At 35.2% G+C, this 15,696-nt stretch overlaps 1 protein-coding gene across 2 annotated transcripts in view; it reads left to right on the top strand.

Moving 5' to 3' along the window:
* gne (glucosamine (UDP-N-acetyl)-2-epimerase/N-acetylmannosamine kinase) overlaps window positions 1–15,696 on the top strand; it is a 43,775-nt gene that overhangs the window by 16,964 nt on the left and 11,115 nt on the right. For both annotated transcript variants that reach the window (XM_062032588.1, XM_062032587.1), the window contains exons 2-9: window positions 4,225–4,293; window positions 5,937–6,085; window positions 6,201–6,447; window positions 11,009–11,216; window positions 11,304–11,456; window positions 12,777–12,989; window positions 13,109–13,196; window positions 15,415–15,625. In XM_062032588.1, coding sequence (XP_061888572.1) covers window positions 4,243–4,293; window positions 5,937–6,085; window positions 6,201–6,447; window positions 11,009–11,216; window positions 11,304–11,456; window positions 12,777–12,989; window positions 13,109–13,196; window positions 15,415–15,625 — 1,320 coding nt within the window. In that variant the 5' untranslated portion in view covers window positions 4,225–4,242. The remainder of the gene's footprint in view (window positions 1–4,224; window positions 4,294–5,936; window positions 6,086–6,200; window positions 6,448–11,008; window positions 11,217–11,303; window positions 11,457–12,776; window positions 12,990–13,108; window positions 13,197–15,414; window positions 15,626–15,696) is intronic.

Here is a 15,696-nt window from a genome sequence, read left to right as displayed (position 1 = left end):
CTTTGAGTTCCAGTTATCTTCACGCTAGGCTAATGCCCTGTATGTTTTTGTGCCACCTACTGGAATTAAACATATGTATGTATATATATATATATATATATATATATATATATATATATATATATATATATATATATATATATATATATATATATATATATATATATATATATATATATATATATATATATATATATATATATATATATATATATATATATATATATATATATATATATATATATATTAGGGCTGCAACTAACGATTAATTTGATAATCGATTAATCTGTCAATTATTACTTCGATTAATCGATTAATAATCGGATAAGAGTTCAACTACATTTCTATCCTTTCCAGTATTTTATTGAAAAAAAAACAGCATACTGGCACCATACTTATTTTGATTATTGCTTCTCAGCTGTTTGTACATGTTGCAGTTTATAAATAAAGGTTTATTTATTTATTTTTTTTTTTTTTTAAAGCTTCTGCGCATGCGCATAGCATAGATCCAACGAATCGATGACTAAATTAATCGGCAACTATTTTTATAATTGATTTTAATCGATTTAATCGATTAGTTGTTGCAGCCCTAATATATATATATATATATATATATATATATATATATATATATATATATATATATATATATATATATATATATATATATATATATATATATATATACTAGGGTTGGGTATCGAGTTAGTGTGTGTGTGTATATATATATATATACACACACACTAACCCCTCTTCCACCGTGCTGCCTATATATATGTATGTATGTATGTATGTATGTATGTATGTATGTATGTATGTATGTGTATATATATATATATATATATATATATATATATATATATATATATATATATATATATATATATATATATATATATATATATATATATGTATATATATATATATATATGTATATATATATATATATATATATATATATATATATATATATATATATATGTATATATGTGTGTTTCCCACACATTCATTTATCTGTGGCGGCCCGCCACAAAAGAATTACGTCCGCCACAAATAGATTTTTCGGCTTTTTTTTTTTTTTTTTTTTTGTCCTGTCCAGCTTCTCAGGCAAATCATATAGTTGATGTAGATGCCCATTTCGGCTGTTCAGATTTACTTTACAAAAGAGAAGTGTAGGATACTTCTCTTGTTGCCTTATTTGTATTTGACTTTATTAAATGTATTTATATTGGAAACACAACATGTGTATATAACAAAGGGTGCAAAGTGCAGGCAGTAGGAAACACATGGTTAAGTGTAGGGAGTACAACTGATGGCAGTCTAAAGTTCAAGATTTTTGGAGCTCTTTGTTCAGTGGATCAGATGTTTGATGAAGCTCTGTGTCTATCTACCACCACTACTGTTTTCTGTTTATTTGTTACTGACTGTGGCAGGACACCTCTGCCTCTGTTTCACTTTATGTTGCTGGTAAATAATATGGTTGTAGTAGGCTAAAGTTAAAGTATTTAGTATGCACTAATTAAAGGGGCAGAGCTTTAAGAGACATTTTAGCTTTTATATTTTATAGGATGTATTTTTTGTAAGAACCACAATTAATAAATATATTTCAGTGAATAACTTATCCATCCATTGTTCAAATCTGTATATAAATATGTACATAAAGTGTTGTAATTATATTGTAAAATGGATGGATGGATGGATGGACATTTAAAACAAAACTGTTATTATTAATTAGTAAGTATAAATTTTTTGAGCCTTTTTAGAGAAAATCATATCATTGTAGTAAATTATGCAAATTACTCGATGATGTCATGGTGACCACGCCCATGGCCACGCCCCCCCCCCCCCCCCCGCCACAGGTATCTTGGCAGTTTATGGGAAACACTGAATATATATATATATATATATATATATATATATATATATATATATATATATATATATATATATATATATATATATATATATATATATATGTGTTTGCTGTTTTTTCAATGGATGTTTTTGTAAAAATCAATTAAGAATCGTTAGAAATAATAAGATAATAACAATTGCAATTCATTCCAAAATCTAGTGTACTACTTTATATTAGAAATGGCAACAGTGGTGGATGCATGTGCATGTGCGAGCCAGTCTGCCCCACAGCAAGAGGATAGAGAAAAATAAGGAACTTATTGACTACAACGTCAGACTTTAATGGCGAACTCGCGCAAAGCACTTCGGGTTAAATGGTAAATGGGTCGTACTTGTATAGCGCTTTTCTTCCTTTTTTTTAAGGAACTCAAAGCGCTTTGACACTATTTTCCACATTCACCCATTCACACACACATTCACACACTGATGGTGGGAGCTGCCATGCCCGGCGCTAACCAGGCCCACCAGGAGCAAGGGTGAAGTGTCTTGCTCAAGGACACAACGGACGTGACTAGGATGGTAGAAGGTGGGGATTGAACCAGTAACCCTCACATTGCTGGCACGGCCACTCTCCCAACTTCGCCACGCCGTCCCCCAAACTTTACCTTAGATGGAGATATCCGCTGAAGTCACCAATGGGGAAAACGTCACAAATGAGGCAAATTCTAAACAGCTCGTTTGGAGGAAGTAAGAAAAGTGGTTTTGCATGATGGTTCCCCTTTAAAGGGATATCTTCAAAATGCCCTTTACCAGCATATCAGAGGCCTATACAATAACATGTAACAAATATTTGAAAAGTCTTTACGTCTATTCAGTCTCTAAAACAAAAACTGATGTATTGAAATATCTGACTAAGGAACATATTGCCCGTGGGTGAAGCTAGCAGTGTCATGTGAATAGTTCATAACAAGCATATTCAACCTCAGATTAGCAGTTGACACAAATGCTTTACATGCACAGCATATAACCACAGTTTAGCAATCATGGCATCATGTGAGTGACTATGGCTTTTGCTAATGGTAAGAGGAACGGACAACCTCACAATGAGATTTCTCCTGTGACTGATTACACACCTACCTGCTTCTTTCTTCCAGGTATTATTCAAACGCTGACACCTAAGTGATGAATAGTAAACTTAGGGTGATACTGTTTTGTTAGTGCCAGTCTTAGTGGGTGTCGTGGATCCTGCACAACCTGTTCTGTTGTATAGTAGTGGACAGGTGTTTTTTTTGGAGAGTTTGTCTGAACGGATATGTTTGAATTGATCCCAGTTCCACCTCAGTGCCCTTGAACAAGATTTAAACCCTCTGTAATTTTCAGAATATGAGAACTTTATTTCCATGACTGCATATATGCCACCATTAGTGATGTGTGGATTAATACTGAAATATCGATACCGCTGATACCATTTATGCTTTAACATCGATTCTCAAATCAAAATATAGATACTTTTAAAACTTCAGTTATTTGAGATAATGAAAATGTGTCGTTTATGTGTTGATTACAAAGAGTACTATCAGGCTGATTACAAAAATAAATATAAATCAAAGAACAGCAAAAAGGGACTCAAAAACGGATGAAAAATACATTTACATAAAATTACACAATGCTAAAATAATTTCCAACTAAATTAATAGTAAATGTTTGTTTAATAAACTGTCAACAAATTTTAAGTGCAGATGAAAATACAGCTTCACCACTTAAGTCTTACTTTTTGTGCTTAAGAAACTTCTCCATGACTTAAGCTCGAGACTTCTTCTGTTTGTTTGATATTGTCATTCCTGCCACAAGTGGTGGAAAAGTGTATTAAAACTGAAATACACTAACTTTAAAAAGTTTACCGGACACATTAGGTATATTTGCGCAAAGTATCGGATCGGTATCGCCAATACCAGCCTGAATTTTTACTCTGTATCGGATCGGAAAGGAGTGTGTGAGTGGTCAATGATTCATTGGCGGATTAATAAACAAGGCGTATCAACACACACACAGTTTCCGTTTATTCAGGAGTACACATTGTTATGCCAAACAATAACATGGTCGACATTAATATTTTTTGTGAGGTGGATAAGGAGTCGTTTTTAAATGTTTGAAATGTCTCCTCCCAATATGAAACCTGCACAGCAGCGCGTAAGCAGGTCAAAGAACAATCCACATTTCAACTTTTAGGTGTTGCTTCTGTAACATACGATGGAATACATTCTTGTGGAATTAAGCTTTCTTTTCATGCAATAATATCAAACAACAATACACAATCGTGTCATGTATTGTAATTTTGATTTATCGACAGCTATGTGTGTTTTTTTCTAGGAGCTTTACTACACAAAAATGCAAAGCAGAGAAAAGCTGAAGAAGGAGGAGATGGACGAGAAAAATCAGGTACGGCTATTTTCTATGTTGGGAATAATCTATTAGAAAAAGAGCCATACTGCATGCCTCACAAAAAGAGTTTCAAGCATTGAATTAGCTTTCCCTTAAATAATAATCTTCATGTTGCTTAAAGGCTTTTAATAACGAGAATATAGCATCTCAGACAAAGCTAATTTCCCTCTGGATCTTTTATTTCAGTATTGTTTCACTATTTATCATAAACTGCAATATCACTTTACTACTTTAAATATTGATGCATGCACATTTATTAAACGGTTATTCCTGACTGCTGCATTGTACTGTACAAAGCAGAATGGGAGGAGTAAATGATCAATTCTTAAATGCATTGCAATCCGTACGTGGAAAATTCGTTATTTGAACCTTTTGTTTATTGAGGTTTAAAGTGTATACAATCTTATTAGTAAAATCCCATATCAGATGTTCCCTTTTTCGCCAAACAAGACACAGAAAAAAACAACTGCAAAAACACAACACAAGTAAATCTATTAACATATAGCAACACACAACCATATTCTTGATGCCTCCCAAAAGCGGTATAATAATAAATAAGATTTTTAAAAAATGCATTTTGTTTCTATATGGCTATTAAATCCGGGTTGAGTTAGAGCTCCGTCTCTTTTACATATTTAGGTAGAGGGCCCCCTTTGAAATGATTGTAGGCCTAATCTTCTTCAATTAAACGAAATAAGAGTGTTTCCAACCAAGCGGGCGTGGCAGCTGAGAGTTGCTGTTGCATTCCATTTCAAAACAATATGTCTTTCAGCCAGAAAAAGAGGGAATGCCACAAGATCAGGGGCAAAGTGTCTTGGGATTCCATGGTTTTCGCAGGCACGAAAACTAAAACAAACAATATACAAATATACCAAATACTGTATATGCTGTGCGCAATCACACCCAAAAACCAAAAATTACACAATATGTACATATAAATGCTGTCAAAATCAGATTAATTACACTTTTGAAAAATCACGATTAATCACACAGGTGGTTACTCGCTCGCATAGTTTTAATTAACTCAAAAAAGACCCCATATTTGAACACAAATGCAATTTTATTCCCAAAATGTCATACAGGAAAACATTTTAAGTGTTACTTGAATGCACGTCATTTATTTGCCCAAAATTTGGTAACGTTTTTATCTCCGGGGTGTCTATTTTGGAGTGAAATTTACCAGAGACCACACCAGTCGGAGTCTCCTCACCCGTCTTTTTATAGACATGTACATTGACCTGATCAATGTCTTCATAGGTACTCATGCCGCCTTTCAGGTAACCATCTGCGGTTAATGTAGAGGACCATGTGCGCTCAAAATAAATTTTGTGATTAATCTGTGTACATGCATGATTGATGCAATACTTTTTTGTGATTAATCACATGGGTTAACTTGTTATATTTGACAGTCATATTGCATATACACAAAATTATAATCTAATCATAGCCTCTAAATCGTAATCGAATTGGGAGGTGTCCAAAGAGTCTCACTTTTACTTTTACTTTTCATAGCACTAAAAGTTAAATTATTTGCATAAGTTACATCAGTGTAAATTTATGATTTAAATACCACATTGTGTACAGTAATATAAAAGGAAGTAATATCATGTACTGTATGTTTGGTTGTTCCATGTGTGTAGTGTAAGAAAAGGCTGAGGGTGTGTGTGGCAACCTGCAACAGAGCAGACTACTCAAAGCTGGCTCCCATCATGTTTGGGATGAAATCCCACCCTGATGACTTTGACCTGGATGTAGTTGTGCTTGGGTCACATCTCATTGATGACTATGGGTAAGCTCCACCGACAACCTTCTACTAGTGGGCTGTATATGAGTTCAAAACTGTACAAACTATTAAGCTCATGAAATCAACTTTGTCTGTTGTTTGTCTTTTCTTTGTGGCGTAGGAACACTTTTCGTATGATTGAGCAGGATGACTTTGACATCAGCTCCAAACTGCACACAATCGTGAGAGGAGAGGATGAGGCAGCCATGGTAGAGAGTGTCGGGTTGGCGCTGGTCAAACTTCCGGATGTCCTACAGAGACTGCGGCCAGATATCCTAATTGTCCATGGAGATCGTTTTGATGCACTGGCTCTTGCAACTTCTGCAGCGCTGATGAACATTAGAATACTTCATCTGGAGGGAGGAGAGGTGAGGATACTCGATGACCGCTTGAAATTAATCATTTTTATTTAAAGGGGAACCGCACTTCTGTGGTAGTTTTTCCTATCACTCACAATCCCTACAAGAACACGTCTTTTTCTTTTTTGTGTATTCTAATAGTGGAAAAACCGCTAACGCAGACCTGGGCATTGTGCGGCCCGCGGGCCACATCCGGCCCTTTGTACGTCCCTGTCCGGCCCGCGTGAGGCCAATTATAAATTACAAAATAAATTTTAAAAAGCATCTATTTCGAGTGTGCAATACAACGGTGCTGCTTTTGTTTTGAAAAGCGTTATTTGTATTACTTCCGTGTGGACGTATGCTCGTGCGCGCAGCGGCAATCTCAAATTACAAAATAAATTTAAAAAAACATCTTTGTCGTGCGTGCAATACAACTGTGCTGCTTTTATTTTGAAAAGTGTTATTGTGCGTATGTCCTGTGAGGGAAGGCGCACAGCGACTAAAAAGAGAAAAGTTGATGACGAATGGCGTGTTTTCAACAAGACAAGTAAAGGTAAAGCTGTGTGCTTATTTGTGGTACACACGTTGCTGTGTTTAAAGAATATAGTGTAACGACCTGCTGAAGTAGATGTTGTCTTCTTGAGTTGCGTAAATGAGGAGTGAGGAGACGTGCGTGTGGAAGGAACGAGATATGTTGAGCTGTGTTAGTATAGCTTGCTCAATAAAAGTTTAAAAAGAGCGTCAGACTTGATGTGCACTTCTTCTGGACACTACAATTGGAGGCAGAAGTAAAACTTTGCGCATACTGCACTGTTTGTGTGCTACGTCATCGGGAGGTACGTGCCACGTGAGGAGCTCGCCGCAAAGAGAGAGAGAGAGAGAGAGAGAGAGAGAGAGAGAGAGAGAGAGAGAGAGAGAGTGTGTTTACAGGTGCAGCCACGCTGCTTGCCACGGGGGGAATTCCGCCCTCAATGAAGACTCCCAGGTTTGATGGCAAGGCGAACTGGGAGGCATTTCATCCCACTTCTGACATCAATTGTAGCGTCCAGAAGAAGTGCACACCAAGTCTGATGCACTTTTTAAACTTTTATTGAGCATGCTATACTAACACAGCTCAACTTATCTCGTTCTTTCCAAAAGGAAAACCAATCCTCACTCCTCATTTCCGCAACAGCAACGCTTCCTCCTTCTTCGCCAATCACCTTACAGGCGTGCTACGTTCACAATGTTTTCTTATCTGGTTAAATAAAGGTTTTACAACAAAGAGGATGCAGGATAAAGTGACAGAAATTGAAATTTTTGTATTGTAATATACATCAGGAAGTGTTGTGTAAGAAAGTGTTAAAAATAAAACCATCAAAAGCCATCTGCTTTTGTATAAAGATAAGTTAGGTTAAATGAAAATATTATTATTATTATTATCTATCTTACGGTATATCAAAAATAATTTGAGCAAAATTTAATTGAAATATTGTCAGTGTGGCCCCCCAGCAGTGCTCAGGTTGCTCATGCGGCCCCCGGTAAAAATTAATTGCCCACCCCTGCGCTAACGTGTAACTAACAATGCAGGTAATGGGGATTCAATCTATTCCGCCAATAAACCCCTCTAAAAACCCATACAAAAACCTCCAACAACGTTTCATACGCTGTACGTGGTGTAAGTATGTGTGTAATGAGGTAACAGGCATATTCATGGTACCATGTAATATTTACCATAATTTAGTTATTTTAAGCATTGCCGGAACTTTTTTTGGGGTGCACATTGATTTCACAGAGCGCATCGCAACTGTCGCTATTTCCTTTATCAACAGCTACTACTACTACTAATCATGGCAGACTTCATGAGAGCTTAATGCTTGCTTTTTACAACCTTCCCATGTTGTTTGTACTTGGTCCAGATTTTAGACAGTGCTGACTGTAAACAATGAACATATTTTGCAACATTGCGTGATGATTTACTCTGATGTAGGTGTTAGCTCTGCAAATTACAGGATGATTCCAAAAATGTTTCGTCAGAATTCAGTGATTCCATCATTATTTCACTTTACTTGATCTAAAAATTTAACTGTTAGTGACTACTGCAAATTATATTATTGATTTGTTTTAGTATCCATCCATCCATCCATCTTCTTCCGCTTATCTGAGGTCGGGTCGCGGGGGCAGCAGCCTAAGCAGGGAAGCCCAGACTTTCCTCTCCCCAGCCACTTCGTCCAGCTCTTCCCAGGGGATCCCAAGGCGTTCCCAGGCCAGCCGGGAGACATAGTCTTCCCAACGTGTCCTGGGTCTTCCCCGTGGCCTCCTACCGGTCGGACGTGCCCCAAACACCTCCCTAGGGAGGCGTTCGGGTGGCATCCCGACCAGGTGTCCGAACCACCTCATCTGGCTCCTTTCGATGCGGAGGAGCAGCGGCTTTACTTTGAGCTCCCCCCGGATGGCAGAGCTTCTCACCCTATCTCTAAGGGAGAGCCCCGCCACCCAGCGGAGGAAACTCATTTCGGCCGCTTGTACCCATGATCTTGTCCTTTCGGTCATAACCCAAAGCTCATGACCATAGGTGAGGATGGGAACGTAAATCGACCGGTAAATTGAAAGCTTTGCGTTCCGGCTCAGCTCCTTCTTCATCACAACGGATCGATACAGCGTCCGCATTACTGAAAACGCCGCACCGCTCCGCCTGTTGATCTTGTTTTAGTATATATATATATATATATGTATGTATGTGTATATATATATATATATATATATATATATATATATATATATATATATATATATATATATATATATATATATATATATATATATATATATATATATATATATATATATTAGGGCTGCAACTAACGATTAATTTGATAATCGATTAATCTGTCGATTATTACTTCGATTAATCGATTAATAATCGGATAACAGACACAAACTACATTTCTATCCTTTCCAGCATTTTATTTTAAAAAAAACCAGCATACTGGCACCATACTTATTTTGATTATTGATTCTCAGCTGTTTGTAAATGTTGCAGTTTATAAATAAAGATTTATTTAAAAAAAAAAAAAAAAAAATTTTTTATTTTTTTATTTTTTAAAAGCCTCTGCGCATGCGCATAACATAGATCCAACGAATCGATGACTAAATTAATCGGCAACTATTTTTATAATCGATTTTAATCTATTTAATCGATTAGTTGTTGCAGCCCTACAATAAATATATATATATATATATATATATATATATATAATAACAATACCTGGGATTTATATAGCGCTTTTTCTAAGTACCCAAAGTCACTTTACATTCTTGAACCCATCATTTATTCACACCTGGTGGTGGTAAGCTACTTTCGTAGCCACAGCTGCCCTGGGGTAGACTGACGGAAGCGTGGCTGCCAACTTGGCGCCTACGGCCCCTCCGACCACCACCTACCATTCATCATTCATCATATATATATATATATATATATATATATATATATATATATATATATATATATATATATATATATATATATATATATATATATATATATATATATATATATATATTATATGTGTGTGTGTGTATATATACATATATATATATATATATGTGTGTGTATATATATGTGTATATATACAGTATATATGTGTATATATATGTATATATATATACATATATATATATGTGTATGTATATATTTATAAATGTATATATTTATGTGTGTATATATGTGTGTGTGTGTGTGTATATATATATATATATGTGTGTGTATATATATATATATATGTGTGTATATATATATGTGTATATATATATATATATGTGTGTGTGTATATATGTGTGTATGTATATATATATATATATATATATATATATATATATATATATATATATATATATATCTATACTTGTGTATACTGTATATGTATAAATATTTGTATATATGTATGTATTTATACATATATACATGTATGTGTATATGTTTGTATATGCCTAAATATATTAATATATGTATATGTGTTTATATGTTTGTATATGCCGAAATATATGTATATGTGTTTATATGTATGTATATGATGTGCGTGCATCTGTATGCGTGTGTATGTACGTACTGTATGTACATACATTTTTTTTTTAATTATGTTAATGTTATGTCTTATGATAATGTTGCTAATACTTGGTTAATATGCAGGTCTCAGCATGTAAATGGAGTATTGTTGTCGGTTTTTGGTTGTTTTTTTAGAGGGCTTTATAGGCTGAATAGATTAATCCTATCATCTACATTGTTAGCCTTCTTGTACTAGAGTTTTTGGGGTTTTCTTTTTCGATTTAGAATGCACAATGCACACATTTAAAATTCTTGTGTCACATAAGGATTGTAAATGATAGGCAAAATTCTAAATTAAAAAAAGTGCAGTTCCCCTCTCATAGAAGTCCGGCTGCTTGAAGGCTTTAAAGAGAGACTCGCAATGTCTGCAAAGAAAAAAAACTGTTTGAAAGATTTTGACATTGGCAGGGGTCTACTTTAATAAGTGAAAGGATAGTTTTTAAGATTTATTTTTGTGGTGTACAATGCCCATAAGAGCAAATCCCCTCTTCGCCAATTTTCCAGGTAAGCGGCACAATTGATGACTCAATCCGCCACGCCATCAGTAAACTGGCCCACTTTCATGCCTGCTGCACACGAAGAGCAGAGCAGCACCTCATCTCAATGTGTGAAGACCACTCTCGGATATTGCTGGCCGGCTGCCCCTCCTACGATAAGCTGCTTTCTCCTCATTACCGGGAAGACTATATGGATATCATTAAGAGCTGGCTGGGTATGTAACACATGTCAGTTGGACAGCAGCAGAAGGTCATGCACAAAAGCAGATAAGATTATTTCCTGTGATTTTTGTTGACTACAGGCGACAATGTGCAGGATCATGACTACGTTGTGGCTTTGCAGCACCCAGTCACCACTGATATCCAGCACTCTATTAAGATATATGGACTCATGTTGGATGCGCTTGTCTCCTTCAACAAAAAGACCCTCATCCTTTTCCCCAACATTGATGCTGGTTAGTTTGGTTTCATGGAATATTCCGCATTATATTTTCTTGAGTGGTTTCTATAACCTTTGACATAGAATGCAAAGCTACTTAGTCTTGCTTTGTTTGACTAATTTGTTTGACTAATTTGCTGATTATTTATGCTCTAAGGGCCCTATTCTCCCAATGGCGCTAAAGTGTTTTTTACGCGCTTAAAGTTATGCACGTTTCGCTTACTCGTATTCTTCCATCCAGCCTTGTAAGTTAGGCAAACGTGCTTAAGTCATGAATGAAGGTGTACTCATTACTGATTAGGCAGAATTTGCCATGATGCCTTTTCTTCTTGCTTGTGTGAACATTTGAAGTCTATGAAAAAAGATAACACTTTAAATTTGAAAGGGCCGTATGAATCCAGGCAGTGGTTGTCACGTTAATGTGTGTCGCCATGGTTATGTAGTGCGTGTATGCACGCTACAACAGCTTCTTCTTTCTGACTGGATGTGAATAATGATCATATATGGAACTTTATTTTTGTTATTATAACCACACTGATATTATTGGTGATGTCAAGAGTTCTGTTTAGTATAAATGTTTGTGAAGCCGCAACACGTCAGAGGAGCTTGTATGGACAACGATGCGTGCGTGTGTGTGTGTGTGTGTGTGTGTGTGTGTGTGTGCGTGTGCGTGTGCGTGTGTGTGCACGCAAGTTGTGACAGTTTGACATTACCTGTCAAAAATTATTCGAATCAACTGATAGATTCTACGATATGTATGTATTTTCTATTAAATAGTCACACAGTTCAATGATTACAGTCCAGAAGTACTATTTAACATCCATTATTACCAGGATGTTCCGCTGTGGTCGTTCTCATGAAACAACAATGTACATTTGGATTTTTGATTGAGTAAGAGTAACATTATGTTGCTTTTATCCTCATCTCCGTGGATGTTTCCAGGTGTCTCAATCGTTGCGATCAGAATAGACTTGATAGTTTTCCGGCAGTTGCTTTTACCATTTTATTACGTGTGGTGTACACTGCATCCAAACTTTCAGAGCAATATAGTCCTTATTACAGCCTCAGAGGCACATCACAACAAAAGCACTTACGTTGATGGGAAAATACACAGAAGGCCAGATTTGACACGGAACGCCCACATTTAAGGCTTGCTCCACTCAAAGTATGCATCTTGGATAAAGGCACACAGTTATAGACTTCAATTCGAGGAGAAGGGATGCTGTGCAGCCAGACTCCACCTGGTTGCACAGATATTTTTCACTTAACCACATGAGAGAATAGGGCTCTAATGGTGTATATGTGAGCTTTGACACAATACATCCCCTGTACACAGGAAGTAAGGAGATGGTTCGCGTAATGAGAAAAAAGGGCATCGAGCAGCATCCCAACTTTCGGGCAGTGAAGCACATTCCCTTTGAGCAGTTCATTCAGATGGTGTGCCACGCCGGCTGCATGATTGGAAACAGTAGCTGTGGAGTACGAGAGGCTGGAGCTTTTGGCACGCCAGTCATCAACCTGGGAACGAGGCAAACAGGCAGAGAAACAGGTGAGAATGGGGTAGTATAAAATATCAATGTGAATACTAATAATCTTACTATCACTACAGAATGACCGTTGTATTTAGCTTGTGACCGTTACTTAATGTCATTATCTCTGTTCTGCAAGGTGAAAACGTTCTCCATGTGAGAGATGCCGACTCCCATAATAAGATCTACCACGCGCTCCAGCTGCAGTTTGGAAAGCGATATCCCTGGTAAACACAGCTCATCACCTTTTCATTTTACCTCCCTATGAAACGATTTATATCAATAAGTCATTTAAAACAGTATTAGCAGTATGTGTTATATATTTTATTACAATTTTATGAAACTTACTACCACAATATTACTGCAATGAAAGAAGGGTTTGGTCTTTGTTCATCTACAATACAAAACATTGCAAAGGTCTACTCGCCTTGCAGATAATCCATATTTTACCTGAAAGCATGTCTTAGTACAGTATGGTCATGTAACCACTTTTATAGAACTAAATATGATTAACCCCGGTTTCTGACTATTGTGTTTGACTTAATTTTGTATGGGGAGTAAGGATCTACAGTATATTAAAAAACCTGTATTTTTTGGTATCTGTTCCTAATTGGATCGGTCCAAGAAGACCGATAGGATTCTGGACAAGTGATACGGCTATGGGTATTTTTTATATTTGGCTAACCATAATAGTTAGTACACCGCTGCCACAGCAGGTTATGACGTGACGCCTGCTTGCCTTGAGCACTAAATGTTTAAAATTGTTGACAAAGTTACCAAAAAGACTGAAAACTCGGCTCAATGCAATATTTGTCCCAAAGAGGGGGGTTACAGCATTAAGTTAAAGAAACATTGGCAACATACTCATGGAATAAAGTTGAAAGACAGCAGCATGTTTGACTGCTTATTAAGCCAAACGACCAATGTGAACGCTTCTTCCTCTTCAGTGCAAACACCCATCAATCTTTACGATCTTTCGACAAGTCAGTAGTAGTAGTAGTTAGTCGTGTTAGGTGTGTAGACATTATGGTAACCCCGTTAATATACTGTAAGTGACTGTTATTGTTACAGAAGGCAGGAATCGTCATCTGTAACAATAATAATAATAATAATCACCGTCGCCAAACAACGGCAACACATATTAATCTCGGTTTTTGAAACTATTTTACTTTATCAGCATAACTGTATGCATTCGTTTGACATTACCTTGTACTGCAAACCTAGTGTGATGTGTTACATGATGTTGCTGGTGTCACCCACTCCTTGGTGATAAAAATGGTAGTAATTTTTTTTTTCTTTCATATCTTTATTTACACCAAATTACATATATTACCAATGAATATCGGTAAGGAGTAGTGGTATTGATATTGATAAAATCCTAACGATATACACCCCTTATGATATATATATATGTATATATATATATATATATATGTATATATATATATATATATATATGTATATATATATATATATACCGTATATATATATATATATATATATATATATATATATATATATATATATATATATATATATATATATATATATATATATATATATATATATATATATATATATATATATACGTATATATATATATATATATATATATATATATATATATATACGTATATATATATATATATACATATATATATATATATACGTATATATATATATATATATATATATACGTATATATATATATATATATATATATATATATATATATATATATATATATATATATACGTACATGTGTATATATATATATATATACGTACATGTATATATATATATATATATATACGTACATGTATATATATATATATATATATACGTACATATATATGTGTATGTATGTATGTATGTATGTATATATATATACGTACATATATATGTGTATGTATGTATGTATGTATGTATGTATATATATATATATATATATATATATATATATATATATATATATATATATATATATATATATATATATATATATATATATATATACTGTATATGTATGTATGTGTATATATATATATACCAACTATGAACCCACCACAAAAATGGTACTCTAGATCAGGGGTCCCCAAATCCGGCCCACCAGCGTCCAAAATCCGGCCCGTGGGAAGTCCCAAATTAAAAAAAATGTTTTAATTAATTATTATTATTTGGATTTTTGTATTATTATTTTTATAAATCTGTCCTTTCTAATCTATTTTCCACTGTTTGTTACTCTCCTAGCCGCTCAGGAAAATCATATTGTCTACTAACCCAATGCGGCCCCCAAGTCAAAAGGTTTGGGGACCCCTGCTATAGATTGAGAAAGTCTTATCAAACTTTTGACTTATATTCTGTATTCGAGGTTTAGGGAAATCAAATTAGCTTGAAAAAAAAACTAGTCTCTGAGTGCTCTTTTCAACGTTTCTGTCTCTCTAGCTCTAAAATTTATGGTGATGGAAATGCTGTCCCTCGCATTCTCAAGTTCCTCCGATCCATTGACCTGAAGGAGCCCCTTCAGAAGACTTTCTGCTTCCCCCCAGTCAAAGACTGTATCTCCCAGGACATTGATCACATCCTGGAGACACAAACTGCATTAGCTATCGACCTCGGAGGTACCAACCTCAGAGTGGCAATCGTCTGCTCCAGGGTAAGCCCAATCTGTGGGATAGAGGTTTAGTCTTCACTTTTGACTTGTCTCATTGTTATTTCTTGTCATTG

Source organism: Entelurus aequoreus, linkage group LG22 (assembly GCF_033978785.1).
Source record: "Entelurus aequoreus isolate RoL-2023_Sb linkage group LG22, RoL_Eaeq_v1.1, whole genome shotgun sequence".
NCBI lineage: Eukaryota > Metazoa > Chordata > Actinopteri > Syngnathiformes > Syngnathidae > Entelurus > Entelurus aequoreus.
The sequence above is the reverse complement of the archived record's forward strand: the minus strand, read 5'-3'. Positions and strand labels throughout refer to the sequence as shown.